Source organism: Mobula hypostoma, chromosome 20, assembly GCF_963921235.1.
Source record: "Mobula hypostoma chromosome 20, sMobHyp1.1, whole genome shotgun sequence".
In the NCBI taxonomy this organism is placed as follows: domain Eukaryota; kingdom Metazoa; phylum Chordata; class Chondrichthyes; order Myliobatiformes; family Myliobatidae; genus Mobula; species Mobula hypostoma.
Window position 1 is genome coordinate 23332684 of NC_086116.1, and position 21900 is coordinate 23354583.

Here is a 21900-nt window from a genome sequence, read left to right on the forward strand (position 1 = left end):
TACTAAATGGTCACCAATGTCTTTGTCACTGATCAGTCGGATCAATGCTATCAAGATGATTATTTTGCCTAAATTTTTATATGCATTTCAAACGGTACCAATTTTTTTTCCAAAATCCTTTATTGATAATGTCGATTCAAAAATTTCCTCATATATATGACAGAATAAAAATCCTAGGTTCGGTAAAAAAACATTTACCGAAACCTAAAAAAGTGTGTGTGGGAGGGGAGGGGGTTCGCTCTCCCGAATCTTAGATTTTACTATTGGGCAATTAACATTCAATATTTAAAATTTTGGTTATGCGACTTGGATGTAATTTCAAGTCCACATTGGGTAGATCTTGGAATTTACCCAATAATTCTTTTCAAGGGTTTTCATTGGGTTCTATTTTAGGGACTTCGCTTCCTTTTACTCTTCCTAAATTTTATAAACGAATGAATAACCCAATAGTTAAACATACTTTGCATATATGGTTTCAATTTCGAAAGTTTTTTGGGTTGAACCAATTTATTTTAGCAAGTCCTATTTTATTTAATTTCTTTCTTCAACCCTCCACTATGGATCAAGCATATTTAGATCGGAAAATCAAAGGTATAGTACGATTTTGTGATTTATTTTCGGATAATTGTTTTATGTCCTTTGAACAACTATCTAATAATCTGCCTAGATCTCACTTTTTTAGATATCTACATGTTAGAAATCTTTTAAATACTGCCTCTCCTAACTTTCCAAATTTATATTCAATGGATATTTTGGAAAACATTTTAGATTTAAATCCTTTTCAGAAAGGTGTTATAGCAATTATTTATAATACAATTATGAATATATGTCCTGATGTATCTAATAAAATTAAGACTGATTGGGAAAGAGAACTTAAGATTACTGCACCGATTGAAAAATGGGGAAAAATTCTTCAATTAGTTAATTCATCCTCTATATGTGCTAAACATGCGTTGATACAGTTTAAAGTACAGGCGTCCCTCGCTTTTCGAACGTTCACTTTACGAAACCTGTTACGAAAGACCAACATTAGTACCCCGTTTTCACTTTCAGAAGGTGTTTTCACTGTTATGAGGAAAGGCAGCGTGCGATAAAAAATCAGCGCACGAAAAAATCAGCGCGCACCCCGAGCAGCCACTCTGCCCTGGATTCCAAACAGCATTGCTTAAACACGTTGCATTCAGCAGCCGTTAGCAAGATGAGTTCTAAGGTGTCGGAAAAGCCAGAAAGAGCTCGTAAGGGTGTTACACTAGACATAATTAAGCATTTTGATCGTGGTGAACGAAGCAAGAACAAAGTGAGTTTGGCTTGTGGAAGCTGACGAAGATGATGTTGAAGAGGCTTTGGCATCTCATGACCAAGAACTGATAGATGAAGAGCTGATGCAATTGGAAGAGGAAAGGATAACAATCGAAACCGAATGCAGTAGCAAAAGTGAAGCAATGGATGAGATGACGCCCCCGTGTCTCATCACCCCAACCCCCGGGCCCCGGACAGATAGTGTACCGATTCGCGGAGAATGCAGCGGTAGCCAGGAGGCACACAGCACATCTTTAAGAAAAAAGCCGAAATAAACATGCTAATTAATTAGGTGCCGCTGACACGTAATTGTCGGCCCAGATCAGAGGCGATGCAATCAGCAATCGGCAGCCTGGAGGGTGAGGGCCACTGCACCACCCCAACCTGCGATGACTCAGTCTAACACACCATCATCAGTGTGCTCGGCAAGCTGTTTTCCCCGATTCCGGTAAGTGATACTACACTGTACATACATTATTTCTACTTTATATAGGCTATGTATTTTTACGTGTTATTTGGTAGATTTGGCAGCTTCATGGTTTAAAGGTTACTGGAGAGCGCGTTTATGCCAACAGCGCTTGCGTGAGATTTTCGCTACGGAGACCTGTGCAGGCAATCGTTGTAGAGAAGTATTTCTACTTTATATAGGCTGTGTATATATCATATCATTCCTGCTCTTACTATATGTTACTCGACACTGTTTTATCACCCCTTGTTCAATCCCTTCCGACCTATGTTCGTGACACTTCTCACGCTCTTAAACTTTTCGATGATTTTAAGTTCCCTGGCCCCCACCGCTTTATTTTCACCATGGATGTCCAGTCCTTATATACTTCCATCCCCCATCAGGAAGGTCTCAAAGCTCTACGCTTCTTTTTGGATTCCAGACCTAATCAGTTCCCCTCTACCACCACTCTGCTCCGTCTAGCAGAATTAGTCCTTACTCTTAATAATTTCTCCTTTTGCTCCTCCCATTTCCTCCAAACTAAAGGTGTAGCTATGGGCACCCGTATGGGTCCTAGCTATGCCTGCCTTTTTGTTGGGTTTGTGGAACAATCTATGTTCCGTGCCTATTCTGGTATCTGTCCCCCACTTTTCCTTCGCTATATCGACGACTGCATTGGCGCTGCTTCCTGCACGCATGCAGAACTCGTTGACTTTATTAACTTTGCCTCCAACTTTCACCCTGCCCTCAAGTTTACCTGGTCTATTTCCGACACCTCCCTCCCCTTTCTAGATCTTTCTGTCTCTGTCTCTGGAGACAGCTTATCCACTGATATCTACTATAAGCCTACTGACTCTCACAGCTATCTGGACTATTCCTCTTCTCACCCTGTCTCTTGCAAAAACGCCATCCCCTTCTCGCAATTCCTCCGTCTCCGCCGCATCTGCTCTCAGGATGAGGCTTTTCATTCTAGGACGAGGGAGATGTCTTCATTTTTTAAAGAAAGGGGCTTCCCTTCCTCCACTATCAACTCTGCTCTTAAATGCATCTCCTCCATTTCACGTACATCTGCTCTCACTCCATCCTCCCACCACCCCACTAGGAATAGGGTTCCCCTGGTCCTCACCTACCACCCCACCAGCCTCCGGGTCCAACATATTATTCTCCGTAACTTCCGCCACCTCCAACGGGATCCCACCACTAAGCACATCTTTCCCTCCCTCCCTCTCTCTGCATTCCGCAGGGATCGCTCCCTACACAACTCCCTTGTCCATTCGTCCCCCCCATCCCTCCCCACTGATCTCCCTCCTGGCACTTATCCGTGTAAGCGGAACAAGTGCTACACATGCCCTTACACTTCCTCCCTTACCACCATTCAGGGCCCCAAACAGTCCTTCCAGGTGAGGCATCACTTCACCTGTGAGTCGACTGGGGTGATATACTGCGTCCGGTGCTCCCGATGTGGCCTTTTATATATTGGTGAGACCCGACGCAGACTGGGAGACCGCTTTGCTGAACATCTACGCTCTGTCCGCCAGAGAAAGCAGGATCTCCCAGTGGCCACACATTTTAATTCCACATCCCATTCCCATTCTGACATGTCTATCCACGGCCTCCTCTACTGTAAAGATGAAGCCACACTCAGGTTGGAGGAACAACACCTTATATTCCGTCTGGGTAGCCTCCAACCTGATGGCATGAACATTGACTTCTCTAACTTCCGCTAGGCCCCACCTCCCCCTCGTACCCCAGCTGTTACTCATTTTTATGCACACATTCTTTCTCTCACTCTCCTTTTTCTCCCTCTGTCCCTCTGAATATACCTCTTGCCCATCCTCTGGGTCACCCCCCTCCCCGTCTTTCTCCCTAGGCCTCCTGTCCCATGATCCTCTCGTATCCCCTTTTGCCTATCACCTGTCCAGCTCTCGGCTCTATCCCTCCCCCTCCTATCTTCTCCTATCATTTTGCATCTCCCCCTCCCCCTCCAGCTTTCAAATCCCTTACTCACTCTTCCTTCAGTTAGTCCTGACGAAGGGTCTCGGCCTGAAACGTCGACTGCGCCTCTTCCTATAGATGCTGCTTGGCCTGCTGCGTTCACCAGCAACCTTGATGTATGTTGCTTGAATTTCCAGCATCTGCAGAATTCCTGTTGTTTACTATATGTTACTGTTATTTTAGGTTTTGTGTGTTATTTTGCATGATTTGGTAGGTTATTTTTGGGTCTGCGAACGCTCACAAAGTTTTCCCATATAAATAAATGGTAATTGCTTCTTCGCTCTACGACATTTCGGCTTACAAACCGTTTCATAGGAACGCCCTACCTTCGGATGGCATGGGAAACCTGTAGTGCACAGGGCTCATATGTCTAAAGATAAATTATCTCGTTATTACTCTTATATAAATCCTATATGTGATAGATGTCATCCGAGACAGCTTCTTTAACTCATATGTTTTGGTCATGTCCTTTGTTGAAAAAATATTGGAAAGATATTTTTGATATTATCTCAACTGTTTTGAATATTGACTTACAACCTCACTCAATTACTGCTATTTTTTGGTTACCAATGACAGAATCAAGTCATTTAACCTCTTCAGCTTGTCGGATGATTGCATTTCTGTCGACAAAAAAGCAGTGCTATCGACAAAAAAGCCTTGCACAGGGTGATTAGGGGAGCAGAGAAGGTTATTGGGGTCTCCCTACCTTCTGTCCAAGACATCTTTCAGAGTCGATGCCTCCAGAAGACATGGTACATTATTAAAGACCCCTCACACCCTCTCCATGAACTGTTTGTTCTTCTGCCATCAGGCAAACATTACAGGAGCATCAAGCCTAAAACCACAAGGCTACTAAACAGCTTCCTCCCACAGGCAGTCAGACTGCTAAATAGCTGCTCCGCCTGACTCTGCTTTGGACACTTTTAACTTGCACTGGACACTTATAACTGATTTAACTGACATGTGGCTGTTGTGTTTTACTATTTATTGTTAAGTTTATTATTTAGTGTTGCGTTTGTTATGTTATGATTGCACTGCCCCTGAGAAACGCTGTCTCATTCTGCCCTGCAGAGCTGATGTATGGTTAGAATGAATTGAATCTTGAATCTTCTTACATTAATGGCTAGAAGATCCATTTTGCTGAATTGGAAAGAGATTAATCCTCCTACCACGTTTCATTGGTTCTCTCAAACTATGTTGTGTTTAAATTTGGAAAAAATTAGAAGTGTTGTTTATGATCCCTCTATTAAATTCGAAAAAGACCTGGAGGCCATTTATTAAACATTTTCATATGATGTAATTTGACCTTTTCCAAACTTATTTTATTTCTTTGTAATATTGGTTGAGAGGAACGGAGTCATCGACACTAAGATTTCCTTTTTTTTAATGATGTTACATAACAGCCCATGTCTTTTTTTTTAGTTTAGTTGATTAATACTGTTTAAATTAGTTTTTTTTTGGGGGGGGGGTTTATTGTGTTATTTTTTTTCCTTTTTCATGATTTTTTAAAGATATTTTTCTTTGTTTTATATTGTTCATCTGTATCCTATATGATTGGGAGGTTCATCATCTAAGTGTCAACTGGCTTTATAATTAACTATGCCAATTATATTAATGTATTCCCAATAACTTTGTACCATTACTGTGTTATGTTTATTATTACGAAACAAATAAAAAGATTGAAAATTGTCAGTAATCTAAAAAAAAATGAATGCTCTTTAACCTTGTCAGCTGCAATATAGATTATGCTTCCATTCTTGACAAAGGTGTATAACCAACTAAATCAAAGATGGATGTTTTTTAAAAAAAAGTAGAAAAAGTCGACTGCGCCTCTTCCTATAGATGCTGCTTGGCCTGCTGCGTTCACCAGCAACTTTGATGTACGTTGCTTGAATTTCCAGCATCTGCAGAATTCCTGTTGTTTGCGTAGAAAAATTATTTATTCACTTGTTGAATTAATTTCAATAGTCCAATTAAACAAATGTAGCAGGTCGCAATATGGAAACAGGTTACATATTATAAAGGAATAAATGTATAAAAGTTCTGATTTGATAAAATACAAGTTTCTACTATTAAGCCAGCAATGACATTCTCATCTGCAAATTATGTGAATGGAAGTTCAAGTTTTGCCCATGAGTTGAGTCAGATTTTAGACGGGCAATACAATGCAGAACAAAAGGAATGCTGCTATTCTTGTCAGATATGCCATCTTTCAAGTGGTATGTGTTATTGGAATAAGTTATCTAGATCATTGGTCAATATAAATAACTGAAACAAACCAAGCCTTCAGGAGAATTGTCAGTAAATGCCAAGTTAGTTGATCTTGGCAAGAATAATGCAACTTTATAAAACACCCAGAAAAAAATGAATAATTAACCAAGATTTCTCTAATTGATCTAGCAACCCTGTTTTTCTTAAGGTCAGAATGGAGCTTCATTCTGAAGCACTCTTAAAGGTGAATCCACAGCCAACAATCATCTTCAGCATCATCATCAGAGGACATTTTACACTGATGAAATATACCCCAAGGGGCAAAGCATCCTGTGTGTAAGTGTCTAAGATATTTTTAAAATCAGAATGCAGTAATCTCACATCACTATAATGAGCTTTGACATCTATATTAAAGGACACAGCCCTTCCAAATTAGTTAGACCACACATTGTTGCAACTCCCACACTCTCACACTCCCACACAGGAGATTAGTGTGCAAACTTAAAGCACACGGTACTGGTGGTATGGTATGGATGTGGATAGAGAATTGGTTGGCCAACAGGAAGCAAAGAGTGGGAATAAACGGGACCTTTTCAGAATGGCAGGCAGTGACTAGTGGGGTACTGCACGGCTCAGTGCTGGGACCCCAGTTGTTTACAATATATATTAATGACTTAGATGAGGGAATTAAATGCAGCATCTCCAAGTTTGTGGATGACACGAAGCTGGGCGGCAGTGTTAGCTGTGAGGAGGATGCTAAGAGGATGCAGGGTGACTTGGATAGGTTAGGTGAGTGGGCAAATTCATGGCAGATGCAATTTAATGTGGATAAATGTGAGGTTATCTACTTCGGTGGCAAAAACAGGAAAACAGATTATTATCTGAATGGTGACCGATAAGGAAAAGGGGAGGTGCAACAAGACCTGGGTGTCATTATACACCAGTCTTTGAAAGTGGGCATGCAGGTACAGCAGGCGGTGAAAAAGGCGAATGGTATGCTGGCATTCATAGCAAGAGGATTCAAGTACAGGAGCGGGGAGGTACTACTGCAGTTGTACAAGGCCTTGGTGAGACCACACCTGGAGTATTGTGTGCAGTTTTGGTGCCCTAATCTGAGGAAAGACATTCTTGCCATAGAAGGAGTACAAAGAAGGTTCACCAGATTAATTCCTGGGATGGCAGAACTTTCATATGATGAAAAACTGGATCGGCTAGGCTTATACTCGCTGGAATTTAGAAGATTGAGGGGGGATCTTATTGAAACGTATAAAATCCTAAAGGGATTGGACAGGCTAGATGCAGGAAGATTGTTCCCGATGTTGGGGAAGTCCGGAACGAGGGGTCACAGTTTGAGGATAAAGAGGAAACCTTTTAGGACCGAAATGAGGAAAAACTTCTTCACACAGAGAGTGGTGAATCTGTGGAATTCTCTGCCACAGGAAACCGTTGAGGCCAGTTCATTGGCTATATTTAAGAGGGAGTTAGATATGGCCCTTGTGGCTAAAGGGATCAGGGGGTATGGAGAGAAGGCAGGTACAGGGTTCTGAGTTGGAAGATCAGCCATGATCATACTGAATGGCGGTGCAGGTTCAAAGGGCCGAATGGCCTACTCCTGCACCTATTTTCTATGTTTCTATGCAACAAAAACCACGTTATCTGGTTTGTCTTCAATGCAAATATCAAAGTTGCTTTACATTGCTTTAAAATATATTGTTCTATCACAACAATCGTTCTGTAAGCATCATAAGACAGTCATATATTTTTTGGAAAGGTCAATGTTGATAGAAAATTTATTTGCATGCAGATTTTCCAAGAAATAATCCAGTCTTTTTAAACCAAAATTGTAAAATGAAACAGCAAATGGACATGAAGTGGTATCATCATGCCAATTGAAAAGGACCAAGAATCTGGTGAGAAGGCAAAATACAACATTGCATGTGAAGAGCCTTGATTCATACTTGTTCTATGGGTCCTATACAGTTCGCAAATATTTTTCTGGATACAGGTTCAGTAAAGATTAAAGAAAACAACAAAACATCTTGCTATGAATGGACTTTCAATGTTCAATAAAAGCATAGTAATTTCAAAATTTTGATTCAAACATTTTCTATGCCCTTTTCTGCAAAGCATGTCTTCTGCTAATTTTACATCTATAATTTTAACCCATTATTTAATTAAGAACACCGTCAGATAGTGGAAAGCAGAATTGTGATCAAAAATGCAAATCAGTCACCCTGTATCTAAGAAAGAAATTGAGCTATTGACATTTTGCGTAGATATTTTTTCCAAAAGAATCACTGCCTGTTTCAATTTTTCCTTGTGCTTTCAACCCCGCATATCTTATAAGAAACAAACATTCATTACATGCTATCGAGCACTTGATTCACTGCCCTGTAGCTCTTCAAGTCTATGTGGTGAGGATTTCAGACCATTATCCTTTCAGACATCAAGCCCCAGACCCTACCAGCCTCAATTTATTTTTCAGCTCCATTCTAATCCTTCTGTGAATTAGTTTAAGCCTTGGCTTCTATTGCGCCTTTGGTGAAGGAAAAGGATCCTTTCCTTTAGGACCCTTGCAACACCCCAATGAAAGTCTTCCCTCTGCAACATCTGTTCAAAGGAAACAACACAGCGAATGAAAACATTTGCTGCCAACACTGCAAGAACTTGTGGAGAGTTGTGAATGCAGCCTAGTCCATCACACATACAGCCTTCTCTCCATGGATTCTGTCTGCACATTTTGTTGCCTCAGGAAATAGTCACCACAATCAAAGTTCCTTGCTACCTGTCAAAGAACATAGAATAGTACAGTACTTTACAGGCCCTTTGGCCCACAATGTTGTGCCGACCTTCAAACCCTGCCTCCTATATAACCTCCCACCTTAAATTCCCCCATATACCTGTCTAGTAATCTCTTAAACTTCACTAGTGTATCTGCCTCTACCACTGACTCAGGCAGTGCATTCCACACACCAACCACTCTCTAAGTAAAAAACCTTCCTCTAATATCCCCCTTGAACTTACCACCCTTTACCTTAAAGCCATGTCCTCTTGTATTGAGCAGTGGTGCCCTGGGGAAGAGATGCTGACTATCCACTTCACTGGTTGTGCATGAGATAAAAGCTTGGAAACATGTTCCACCTGACTTAAGGACAGCTTTTATCCAGTTGGTATTAGACTCTCATACGAGCCTTTCATATCTAAAGGCAAACTTGATCTCCTAATTTACCCTGTCATGACCCTGCCCTTGTTTGTTTACCAGCATTACACTTTCTCTGCAGTTACACCACTATAGTTTGGTCTTGCTTTGCTTTTTGCTACCTTGATGCATTTATGTAAAATATGGTTTGACTGGATGGCACACAAAGGTACTTCATTGTATCTCAGTACATGTGACAAGAATAAACCAATACCAATCCTCCCCTCATTCCCTCTAGTGCAATCTAGCCTTTCCTGTAATGCAGGGAACCAGAATTAACAAGCAAATAAACAAGCAATAAATACAGATTAAGTTTAATATCCAAGCTCTAATGTCCTTTGTGTTCATAATAATGGAAATCTCCCTGTTTGCCTCTTTAACTAATATATTGGACTGCCATGCTATCTTGAACTGCGGACATACATTCAGTAGATCCAATTCTTGTCACAAATATTCTGATATCCTTCCATTTGCTCTATATTCCCGTCTTAAAACATATAATTAATCTTGTATGAATTAAATTTCATGTTTCCATTTTTCTGTCGGAAGTCTTCCTTCTTGCAGTCAACCATATGGCCAATTTAAAATAGTGCAGTTCAAGTAAATTGTCACTAGAATGATTAAATCAGTGTTTTGGTCAACGGCTTTCAAACCTGCATTTCTCATAATAAAAGATGCACAGGCAATCAATATAGTATCTTAGAGTGATCAATTTTAGGCTTTATCTTAACTTATATTAAGTGCAAGCAACTTCCAGTATGGGGAAGGAGTTGGATCGTGGTACATTGCTGTTCCTCTTAGCTATGCATCATTTTCAATCCAAAGTGTTCTTGTTGTTTAGTTTGTATCCACAGAAAACGCCAGTTACATCAAGTCCAGGTTGCTGTGGTAATTTTCGGAAGAACAGTGCCTTATTGTGTATGCTCCAACAAGTATATTACACTACTGTTACTTCACTGGAAAAATGTCAATAGTTGTTTCAATCGTTGCAGTTTGATATTCTGTTTGTTTTCCCAGATCCTTTGTTTTTGAAATGAAGAGGCATGTAAAGAGTTTACCATTTATAGAAATGTTTAATACAATTAAAAACAGCAGCCTTCATCAAATTACAGTTTCATTAAATAACACTAAATAAATCAATGACCTTTCTAATGGCCACTGTCACAATTTCACTAAAATTCAGCCACAATCCAAGAGAAGCATGAACCAGCAATAGAGCAAGCACATTCTAAGTCCAATTATATAAGCAGCATTCCCACATGGGGCATTGCTAATTGAGAGTTCAGGACTGTACAAGTGGAAGTCATAATGGTGAATTTAATGGACATTCACTTGTGACAACTGTGAGATTGAGAGACTCTTCATGGCTGGAGTAAACACTTGTCTCAGGGTGGACCTGGACCTACTGCAGTTTGCCTTTCGCCACAAAAGGTCTACAACAGATGCGATCTCAATTGCTCTCCACACACCCTTGGTTCACGAACAATGCAAATAACTATGTCAAAGATGCAGTTTATTGACTATAGCTCAGCATTTAACATCATTCCTATAGTTTTAATTGAAAAGCTACAGAACCTAGGCCTCTGTACCTCCCTCTGCAACTGGATCCTCGAATTCCTAATGGGAGAAACACCATCTGTGTAGATTAGAAATAACATCTCCACCTTGCTAACAATTAACACAGGTACTCCACAGGGATGTGTGCTTAGCCCACTGCTCTATTCCCTCTCTACACCCAGTGTGGCTAGGCCTAGCTCAAACAGCATCTATAAATTTGCTGATGATACAACCATTGTTGGCAGAATTTCAGATGGTGACAAAAGAGCATCCAGGAATGCGATATACCAGCTAGTTGGGTGGTGTCACAGCAACAGCCTTGCACTCAACGGCAGCAACAGCAAAGAGCCGACTCTGGACTTCGGGAAAGATACGACCAGGGCACATAAACCAATCCTCATAGAGGGATCAGAAGTGGAAAGAGTGAGCTATTTCAAGCTCCAAGGTGTCAATATCTCTGGACACAACATATTGACGTAGCTATAGAGAAGGCAAGACAGCAGCTATATTTCATTCGGAATTTGGTTTATCAACTAAAACACTGAAAAACTTCTACAAATGTACCATGGAGAGCATTCTGACTGGCTGCATCACCATGTGCTACGGGGGGGGGGGGGGCAGGGTGGAAATTACTGCACAAGATCAAAATAGGTTGCAGAAACTTGTAAAATTAGTCAGCTCTATCATAGGTACCAGCCTCCGTAGTATCCAAGACATCTTCCAGGACCGATGCCTTAGGAAGGCAGCGTCCATCATTATGGATCTCCACCACCCAGGGCATGCCCTCTTCGCACTGTTACCTTCGGGAAGGAGGCACAGAAGCCTGAAGGCACACACTCTGTAATTCAGGAACCGCTCCTTTCCCTCTGCCATCCAGCTTCTCAATGGACATTGAACCCACGAACACTACCTCACTACTTTTTTATTTCTGTTATTATGCATTAGTTATTTTAACTTAACTATTTAATAGACATATATGCTTAATGTAACTCAGATTTTTTCTAAATTTATCTGTTATGTATTTCATTGTACTGCTGCTGTAAAGTTAACAAATTTCACAATATATGCCAGTGTTATTAAATCTGATTCTGACATAAAACTTATATGCAAAACACCACCGACTAGATTTGCCGCAACATTTAAGAAATAAAGAAAAATAAGGTTTAGAGGAAGACTAAACAAGACTGGCAGCCAATTTTTACAGCAATATTGAAAAAAATTCCAATCTATATCTATTTTAAAAAACTGAAAAATAAAATCTACCAGAGCCTAGAAAATTCTTTGTCATGCAAACCAAAACTGAAAGTTGCAATTTGTATTCTATCATAAAAATAAGCTTTTCAAACATATCACATAGCATGATTAACTACACTATTAAAGTTTTGAACAAAACACATGTAATTATCTACATGGGTTTCATTCACATCTATTTGCTCATTGCACAATCGTATTTTTTGTGAAAATGCAAGGACACATTTAATTTGACGTGTGCCTAACTAAACACAAAACCTTTACAAAGCTCAATTCTGAATATGGCAAAAATATTGCTTTAGGAAGGACATACAAAGAAATCTAGCAAAGCACTCAACTTTCCACCAGGACCAGCTTGCTTCTTCCTCAGGATGCAGAACATCTGAAAATAATTACTGCTAGATACTCCACTTTAAACCGGGAAACTGGATTAACATTTGAAGGTTGGTAAGATTTTCAACAATACAAGACTTCAATAAAGAAACAGTTATTATTACTTCCAGGAAATAAATCTAAGATATAGTAAAGCAAAAGATAAATTAACTGAAAATAAAGATGAGGAAAAAAACTGATCCATTGATTCAGATTTATTGCATTATTATGCTTTCTATTCCCTTCAGGTTTGCTGCTGTTGGCATGTTAACATCGTTTCACTCAAATGGTTATGCAAACAGAAAGGAAGTTACACTCCCATTCCTTTCAGCATATCTCAAAGTCTAACAAGTGTCTCTGAAGTGTCCCTATGATGGAAGGAAGATTCAAGATTGTTCAATGTCATTTCCTATACACGAGTGTAAAGGAGAATGAAATAATTATTACTCAAGATCCGATGCAGCATGAAACACCCACAAAAGATAAAGAACACAATAATAGTAAAAACACAATAAATATAAATGTATACAATAGTTCATATACATAGGTTGACTGTATGTCCATAAAGTGATGCTAGGCTATACATAAGGTGACTGAAAGGAACCAGTAAACTAGTGGGTGGAGACATTGATCAGCCTTACTGTTGGGAGAAAGTAACTGTTTTTGAGTCTGGTGGTCTTGCATGGATACTACGTAGCCTACTACCTGATGGGAACAATCCATGAGTGGGGTGGATAGGATCCTTCATGATGTTACTGGCCTTTTTCCGACACATTTCTTTATAAATGTCTTTGATGGCAGCAAGGCTGATGAAAGTGATGAGTTGGCCAGTTTCAACTACCCATTGTAGAACCTACCTGCCTTCACGGTGCAGTTTCCTTACCAGGAAGGTGAGGCTGCTTGTCAGTATGCTCTCTACCGCACATCTGTAAATTGATGCAAGTATGGATGTGCGAAGTCCAGCTCTCTTCACCCACCTCAAAAAGTAGAGGCTTTGGTAAGCTTTCTTTACTGTGTAGAATGTGTTCTGGGACGACAAGAGGTTCTGTGTGATGTCCACTCCCACTAGTTAGAAATTACTTGCAGTTTCCACTGCTGTACCACCGATTTAAAAGGGCACAGGGTACCGGTGCTGTAAGCGATTGAGTTTTAGAAAGCAGTTGTGACTTCCAAACATACAAATTGAAGTTAAAAATTAGAAATATTTGAATAGAAATAAGATATTTAAAAACTTTCAGATTGTCCATTTGAATCACAGATCAGCCCATCATGGCTGCTCTAAATGCTGACCTTCGAGTGACTGGCAGTCACAATACCTTCCTGCTCTTTCACTAGTTTCTTATGAAGTATATGAGACAAGAGAGTGTGACTCATTCCTCTTAAGTAGAGTTTTCGGCAGCATTACAGGAATGGCTTCTTTCCAGTAACTCAAACTAATATAAAGCAATTTGGAATTTTTGAAATAGTTAAAAGGTGCCATATAAATGAAAGGTTCTTTTGGTACCTCATTCCTACATTTTCCCGAATCAGGGCCCATGACAAAAATGCCATTTTTGCAAAGTTAACTGTGAATTGGAACAGGTCAAAAGATCAACTTTGGATATTTGTGTGCAACCACTTATCAACGCTGGCTCTGAAAATGTCGCTTGATTGATCTGTTAATAACCATCAGTGTGGCTCGACTGCTGATGGAATTCTGAAGAACATTTCAATAAAGTAGCATCATTCTTTTCCATTTTTCACAAAATTATCTGCTGTTATAATTTCTAGCAAGTCTCAAATAGTGTTCATCACAACAGCACAGAAGTAGTAGGTTAATGACAATGAAATTATTACTATTCAAAGTCATTACTGCTACACTACATCAGGATTAACAGACAAGTAGTTAAAAGCAGAAATCTTTAAATTGTCATTAACAATTCATCATTCAGTTTCTCCCCCTAGCATACTCCACATTCAACAGATCATCCTTTGCAATTTCCACCACCAAGATTCCATCACTAAACACCTTCTTCTTCAGACTCCATTCTGAAAAAGCCAATCCCTTCAATTCTCTGATCCATTCTTCCATCTCCATCAACCATTCCTGTTCTCATATCCCTTGCAACTAAAGATTTAATACCTGATGTTTTATCTCACCCCTTCCCACCATCTGGGAAGGAAATAGCCTTTCCAGGTGAAGTGATGAATCAGCTGCACATCTTTCAGACTTGGTGTATTACATTTGATGGTCACTATGTAGTCTCCTGTCTGACCACTTCCATTCAGTACTCAAGAATAACCTTGAGCTTCCATATTCAATTCTTCATCCCACATTGAACTTCTTTGGAGCAGCGCAGCTTCCATCCAGACAACTGCAGACTTCAGGGCTCCGTCTCAAATTCAATAACTTCAAATTATTTGCTTTATCTGTACCATAACTAGATAATTCTTCAGTAAAATTATTCATGTAATATTGATGTAATACACACAAAATATTGGAGGAACTCAGAATTCCTCCAACAGTTTGTTGTGTATTTCTTAGATTTCCAGCATCAGCAGATTTTCTCTTGGTCATGTAATATTGATTCTCTTTTTTTCTCCATTGACATAGCCTGTTCCACTGTTTCCATCATTCACACTTTTTTTAAACCACAGACCTCTTCTTCCCTCACCAAATGCGGCCTGATCTGATGTGTTTTCCCATTAAAGATATTCTAAATTTTCTCCCTGCCAATTTTGACTTAACTTGGTGATATCCATTTTCACTTTTAAAAGTTTACAAATACCTATTTAACACTACATTTTTTAAACATTGAAACTTTAGGTTTTATTTTTATACTTGGATGCTTGACTATTTATTTAAAAAAAATTATGAATATCCTTTGATTGGCCAACAAAGACAGGATCACCCAGTGGCTAACCATTTTAAGTTTAATCCCATTCTGATACGCCAGTCCATGGCCTCCACTGCTGGCAAGATGAGGCCATTCTCAGGTTGGAGAAACAATACCTCATTTCATATGGGTAGTTGCCAAATTGATGGCATGCACATCAATTTTTCAAACTTCAGGTAATTTTCCTCTGCTTTCCCCTTCTCTCTTCTCCCATTCCCAATTCTGGCTATCCTCTCACCTCTTCTCTTCTCCTTACCTGCTTATAACCTCCCTTTGGTCTGCCTCCACCTTCCCTTTCTCTTATGGTCCACTGTCCTATCAGATTCCATCTTCTTCACCCCTTTACCTTTCCCACCTACCAGCTTCTCACTTCGTCCCAGTCCCCCACCCACCTAACATCCCTCTCACGTAACATCACTTATTACCTTCCAGCTTGCACTCCTTCCCCTCCCCACCTCCTTAATCTGGCTTCTCTCTTTCTTTCTAGTCCTAATAAAGAGTCTCAGGCCGAATCATCAAATGCTTATTCCTTTCCATAGGAATGCCTGATCTGCCGAGTTCCTCCAGCATTTTGTCTGTGTGGTTCTAGATTTCCAGCATCTGCAGAATCTTTTGTGTTTATGATATACTTCTAGCTGAGTCAGTGGTACAAACACACCTTTTTTTTAAACTTTTCCTAGTTAGAGGCTCATTTGACCACCACACACAATGTTCCTTAAAATATGATACTTTCAAAATATATAATCGTCCTTCCAACAAATTCTGCAGGCACCCAATGAACAAATTTCATACTACTAAGACCATAAGACATTGGAGCAGAATTAGGCCATTTGGCCTATTAAGACTGCTCCGTCATTTCATAATGGCTGATCCAACATTCCTCTCAGTCCCAATCTCCTGTATCCCTTCATGCCCTGACCAAACAAGAATCTATCAATCTCTGTTTTAAATATACATAAAGACTTGGTCTCCACAGCTGCCTGTGGGAAAGAATTCCACAGATGCATCACTCATTAGCTAAAGAAATTCCTCCTCATCTAAAAGGATGCCCCTCTATTCAGAGGCTGTCCCCTCTGGTCTTAGATTCTCCCACCACTGGAAACACCCTCTCACATCCATTCTATCAAGGCCTTTCACCATTCAATATGTTTCAATGAGGTCACACCCCCCATTCTTCTGAATTCCAGTGAATACAGGACCAGAGCCATCAGATGCTTTTCTATGACAAGCTATTCAATCCTGGAATCATTTTCGTGAACCTGCTTTGAACCTCCTCCAGTTTCAGCATATTCTTTCGAAGGGGCCCAAAACAATTCACAATACTCCAAGAGAGGCCTCACCAGAGCTTTATAAAGTCTCAAACTTGCATCCTTGCTTTTATATTCCTCTTGAATATTGCCTTCCATTGCCTTCCTCACCACAGATTCAACCTGCAAATTAACCTTTAGGGAATCCTGCACAAAGACCCCTTTGTTTTTTGTATTTTCTCTTCACTTAGAAAACAGTCAACCCTTTCATTTCTTCTACCCAAGTGCATGACCATACACTTCCTGACACTATATTCCATCTGCCATTTCTTTGCCCATTCTCCTAATCCTTCTGTAGCCTCTCCAAATTATCTGTCAAAACTATCTGTCCCTCCACCTATTTTCATATCATCTGCAAACTTTGCAACAAAGGCATCAATTCCACCATCCAAATTATTAACAAATAACATAAAAAGAATCAGTCCCAACACAGACCCCTGTGGAACACCACTCGTCACTGGCAGCCAACCAGAAAAGGCTCTCTTTATTCCCACTCTTTGCCTCCTGCCAATCAGCCACTGATTTATCCATGCTAGAATCTTTCCTGTGATACTACATGCTCATAGCTTGTTCAGCAGCCTCGTATGGCACCTTGTCAAAGGCCATCTGAAAATCCAAGTACACAACATCAATTGATGTCCTTTGGTCTATCCTGCTTGTTATTTCTTCAAAGAATTCCAACAGGTTTGTCAGGCAAGATTTTCCCTTGAGGAAACCACACTGACTACGGCTCATTTTATCATGTGTCTCTAAGTACCCTGAGACCTCATCCATAATGATCAACTCCAACATCTTCCCAACCACTGAGATCAGACTAACTGGCTTATAGTTAGAGTGGAGTGACCTTTGCAGTTTTCCAGTCTTCTGGAACCATTCCAAAATCTAGTGATTCTTGAAAGATCATTATAAATACTTCCACAATCTCCTCAACCACCTCTTTCAGACCCTTGTGGTGTACACCAGGTGACTTATCTACCTTCAGAGCTTTCAGTTTCCCAAGAACCTTCTCTCCAGTTATGGTCACTTCACACACTTCATGACCCCTGACACCTGGAACTTCCACCATACTGCTAGTGTCTTTCACAGTGAAGACTGATACAAAATACTTACTCAGTTCATCCACTATTTCGTTGTCCCCCATAACTACCTCTCCAGCATCGTTTTCCAGTGGTCCGATATCCACTCTCTCTTTTACACCATGTACCTGAAGAAACTTTTGGTATCCTCTTTAATATTATTGGCTAGTTTGCTTTTGTATTCCATCTTTAGCTTCCGACTGAGTTTTTTTAGTTGCCTTCTGTTGGATTTTAAAAGCTTCCCACTAATTTCGCTCTAATATATGCCCTCTCTTTAGTTTTTATGTTGGCTTTGGCTTCTCTTGTTAGCCACAATTGTCTCATCTTTCCTTTCGAATACTTCTTCCTCTTTGGGATGTATATATCCTGTGCCTTTCAGTACTAAGTTCCACACTGAAGAAAATCTAGTCCAATGTTTAATGAAACAGAATATGTTGCACATTCCCTTTAGTCAATTGTCCTTACACAGGACGTTCAACTCTAACAACCTTTTCTGAATGTCCCTGCACTTGAGGTACATTACGTGAATACAATAGGCTACCTATTGGAAGTATCAGGGCTAAGTCTATCAGCTTTAAGTTATATGTTCAACAGGTTTATTCTTGTCCTTTCAATGTGGCTCAAAGTTAAATAGTTGTGCAGCATTATCTAATACCTCAAGACTGTCAAAACAGATAAACTGATGTGTCCTTAAACAGCTATATTGCACTGCTCCCCTAATTATACATTTAGTTTATTTGCTTTGTTAGAACAACATGTTCCAGCAGCTTATGAGATCGTGTCTATCATAAACTAAATACAAGTTCCAGCTTTTGTTCCCTTTTCTCCATATCCAAGGTCTGCTGCACAACTCCCATATTCAAAATGAGGATCCAAACCTACAATATTTGCAAAAATATGTACTTTTTTTTATCTTCACTTCTGCAAGACTTGGCTCGAAAACTAACTTCCAAGTTCTTCAACCAGCTGAAATATTTCCCATTTAAGCCATCACCTCCCTTTAACATCTGGATTATCCAGAAACACAGACAGCACTCCAGATGTTTCCTAAGATGCAGCAGAACTTCTAGCTTCTTGTTCTCTCCCAATAGCAATGCACACCAGTATTCTATTAGCCATTTTTTTTATTTTAGCTCCTGTCCATTACATTTTTATGCTGTACTCCACCAAGTACACTCCCCCTCCAAGTCTCTCTGCTTCTCCATTTCAGCTTTTCACTAATTAGAAAGTAGTTCCTCCAATCTTTTTCAGGTAATCAAACATGAATCCCAGTTACTCCCATTGATATCCACATACAAAGATAGGTGACATTGAAATCATTTATTTTTGGCTTTCTATTCCATCATCCAAGTTAATAAATATATGTACAGTTGAACTCTTACCAAAAATCCTTGTAAAATACCATTTCAGTACTGTCATTACTATATCCTGCCATTCAGTTAACTTAGCTAGATGAATAATTTGACATATTTTATAAACTTCATTTTAGCTAATCATAAATTACTTAAAAGCCTATTCAATAAAATGTTGTAGTTTCACTAACTCGCATTAAAATTGCAAGTTGTACAGAATATTTAAGTAAACAGTTCCCAAAATGTATAAAAAATATATTTGATAGGGAATTACAATGTTCTCAACACACTACAATAAAAAAGTTTTGAGATGTTTGTCACATTAAATGTTACTATTTTCTTGATCACTTACATTACTTACAATAATTCTGTTTAGATACTATCACATTTCTCTACTGCAAATGCAAAATGAGGAACAACTTCAGGATTTTTTCCATTAGCAGCCCATTTCCTCTCTTCCACCACATTCTCTTGCTCACCAACTATAACTTTTGATTTAACAAGCAACTGTTATGTTAATTTGAAGAAAAATATGACCTGTCACGACTTGACTGAAAAGAACTCAAAGAGCAGATTTCAATAATTGTATTGGTATGTTTTTTTTTGTTATGCTATTAATTATTTAATAGCCAAAAGTGCAACTTTATTGTATAATCACAAATGCCTCATCTTTTATGGAGGATCATAGTCATCAACCTACAAGCAAGCCGGCTTGTCTGCCCCAGCCTCCACTTAATTTGGACCAATCTTCTGTTTGTCCTACACAGCTCAGGTAGCATTTTTGAAGGGAAAAACTGTATTTAACAATTTAGGTTTAAAACCTTGTCAGAACTACTTTCAGAAGACCCACTGTCAAAACCATCAGAAAAGTAGGAATTGTTTCCAGCATTTCCCATTTAATTTCAGATATCCAGTACATATATTCTTTGATTTTCTCCTTCACATTACAGTAACATCTAATTCACTATCTGACGATTTGGAAATCACAGTGGTTGTGCACATGATTTACTGATCCACAGTTCCCACAACCCTTTTACATTCAGCTTGTTCACTGGATAGATTATTTTTCTATAACAGCTAAAAAGAAAGGAAATTAAAAGTGTGTTGGAATATTAAAAAGGAATGATAACCAATAGTGCAGAAAATCTTTTCTGCATCATCGTCACACTGTAAATGTACCAGATTACTCCTGCACTATTCAATTTCAAGATCATGGTTACCCTGTGTTACCAGTCCAAAGGGTCACTCTTCACATTACAGAGGATCAGGGGTAGACATTCCACATGATAGTTTTCCTTTTCCATCTTCAGTTTGCATAATTCATTCAAAGGTAATGTAATTTGCACTTGAAAATTCCATTACTGAAATTGAGTTCCTGAAGTATTTTGCACTACGCAACAGTGTTATAAGATAGCCCACCCAATGTAAAGGCCATGCCCAGAAAATAAATCCATTTCTAAAGAAGTTTCTGTTCACTCAGTGCCTTTGAGCACTCTAAATTTTAACCTAATTCATTTAGGTTACGGTCATCACAGACACATTGAAATATTTCAGAATTTATTTATATTTACAAAATAAACTGATTTTTCTGCAGTTTCCCCAACCCGACAAAAGCAATTCTTAGCAAAGAAATCAGATGACACAGGTGACAAATTGACGTACAATTAAATGAAAATCAACTCTTTAACAATAAAACTATTAGTTGTACAACATCTTTAATTATCACTCATTAATACATCAAATAAACTATTTAAATTTTATAAGCACTTGGTATTCAGGTTTTCAGAAAAATACAAATGTTATTGAGAAGAAATTCTGGGAAAGGAAAGAGTTCAAAATGCAGTAATTTGTGTTAGGATTGCAAACTGCACCCAAAGCAAAAAATACTTCTCCCTCAGAAATGATGCTCAACATTGTCAATAAAAACAAATATAACTTCATTAAGGCAATAAAATTGAATTGAAAATGTTGAGAACATTATTTTGCAAATGTATAACAATTCCCAGAAAGTGATTTCACAAAATTCAACCCCCGAAGAGTAATAAATCACTTAGTAGTAGATGGGTTCAAATCGGTATAAAATCAGTGTATGCTGAATGCCCAAACACTGGAGGTTACAGACAGCCAATTCATCAAGTCATAATTGCTATTAAAATTAACCTTTACTCTCCATATTGATGCTAAAAATGCCAGAATTCCATTTGGCGGGAAAAAACAATACCCCAAAACACTTAGATAGACAGTGCACCATTCTTTATTTTTCTAGTTCATATTATGGTCATTAATAATACATGCTAAAAAGTTGTTCACTTATCTCCAAGCTCAATTGTTTATTCACACTGATAAAATTATCTTGTATTATTTCCACCTGCTTGGCCCAGTAATTGATTTCTGATCCTTTCCACACAAACGATTTGATTCCACAAAACTGGTAGATTTGATATTTTCATCTCTGGGAAGTGTTGCACATAAGACACTTCAAAATCTTATGCCTTCAGAGTACAATTGATGTAGTTTAGTAATAAGTTTCTTACCCGAATTGCGGCCTTGTTACAGAACACTCTGGTGATTGCCAACCATGTTGGCAAGTCCAGCATATTTTGCAATACTTCTTCATCGAGTTCCAAGTTCGTCAATTGGCCTTCACCTTTCAAAGTACTCAAATTAATCTTATCTGGTGAAAGATTCTTGGTGAACCTTTAAGACAAGAAGAAAAATAATTTTGTCATGTATTGGTGATAAAGAAATTCAAAATCTATTCATTGAAATTTTATTGAAAGCCAAGTTTGGGGGGGGGGGCAGCAGAAAGAAAATTTGTTGGTTTGTAGCTATTTTTCGTCATAGTTCAAGTATTTTGTTTCCCACTATTGCTCAATAAAAGAAATGTTAAAATCAGGTACCACCAAAGACATCTCTCTATAATTTTATGCACTGCTTACAGATAATAACTAAGGTAAATT

At 38.9% G+C, this 21900-nt stretch overlaps 1 protein-coding gene across 5 annotated transcripts in view; it reads right to left on the reverse strand.

Annotated features, from left to right (window-relative positions):
• bltp3b (bridge-like lipid transfer protein family member 3B) overlaps nt 1-21900 on the reverse strand; it is a 143756-nt gene that overhangs the window by 79519 nt on the left and 42337 nt on the right. For all 5 annotated transcript variants that reach the window (XM_063072540.1, XM_063072537.1, XM_063072538.1 and 2 more), the window contains exon 2: nt 21475-21637. In XM_063072540.1, the coding sequence (XP_062928610.1) occupies nt 21475-21637 (163 nt within the window). The remainder of the gene's footprint in view (nt 1-21474; nt 21638-21900) is intronic.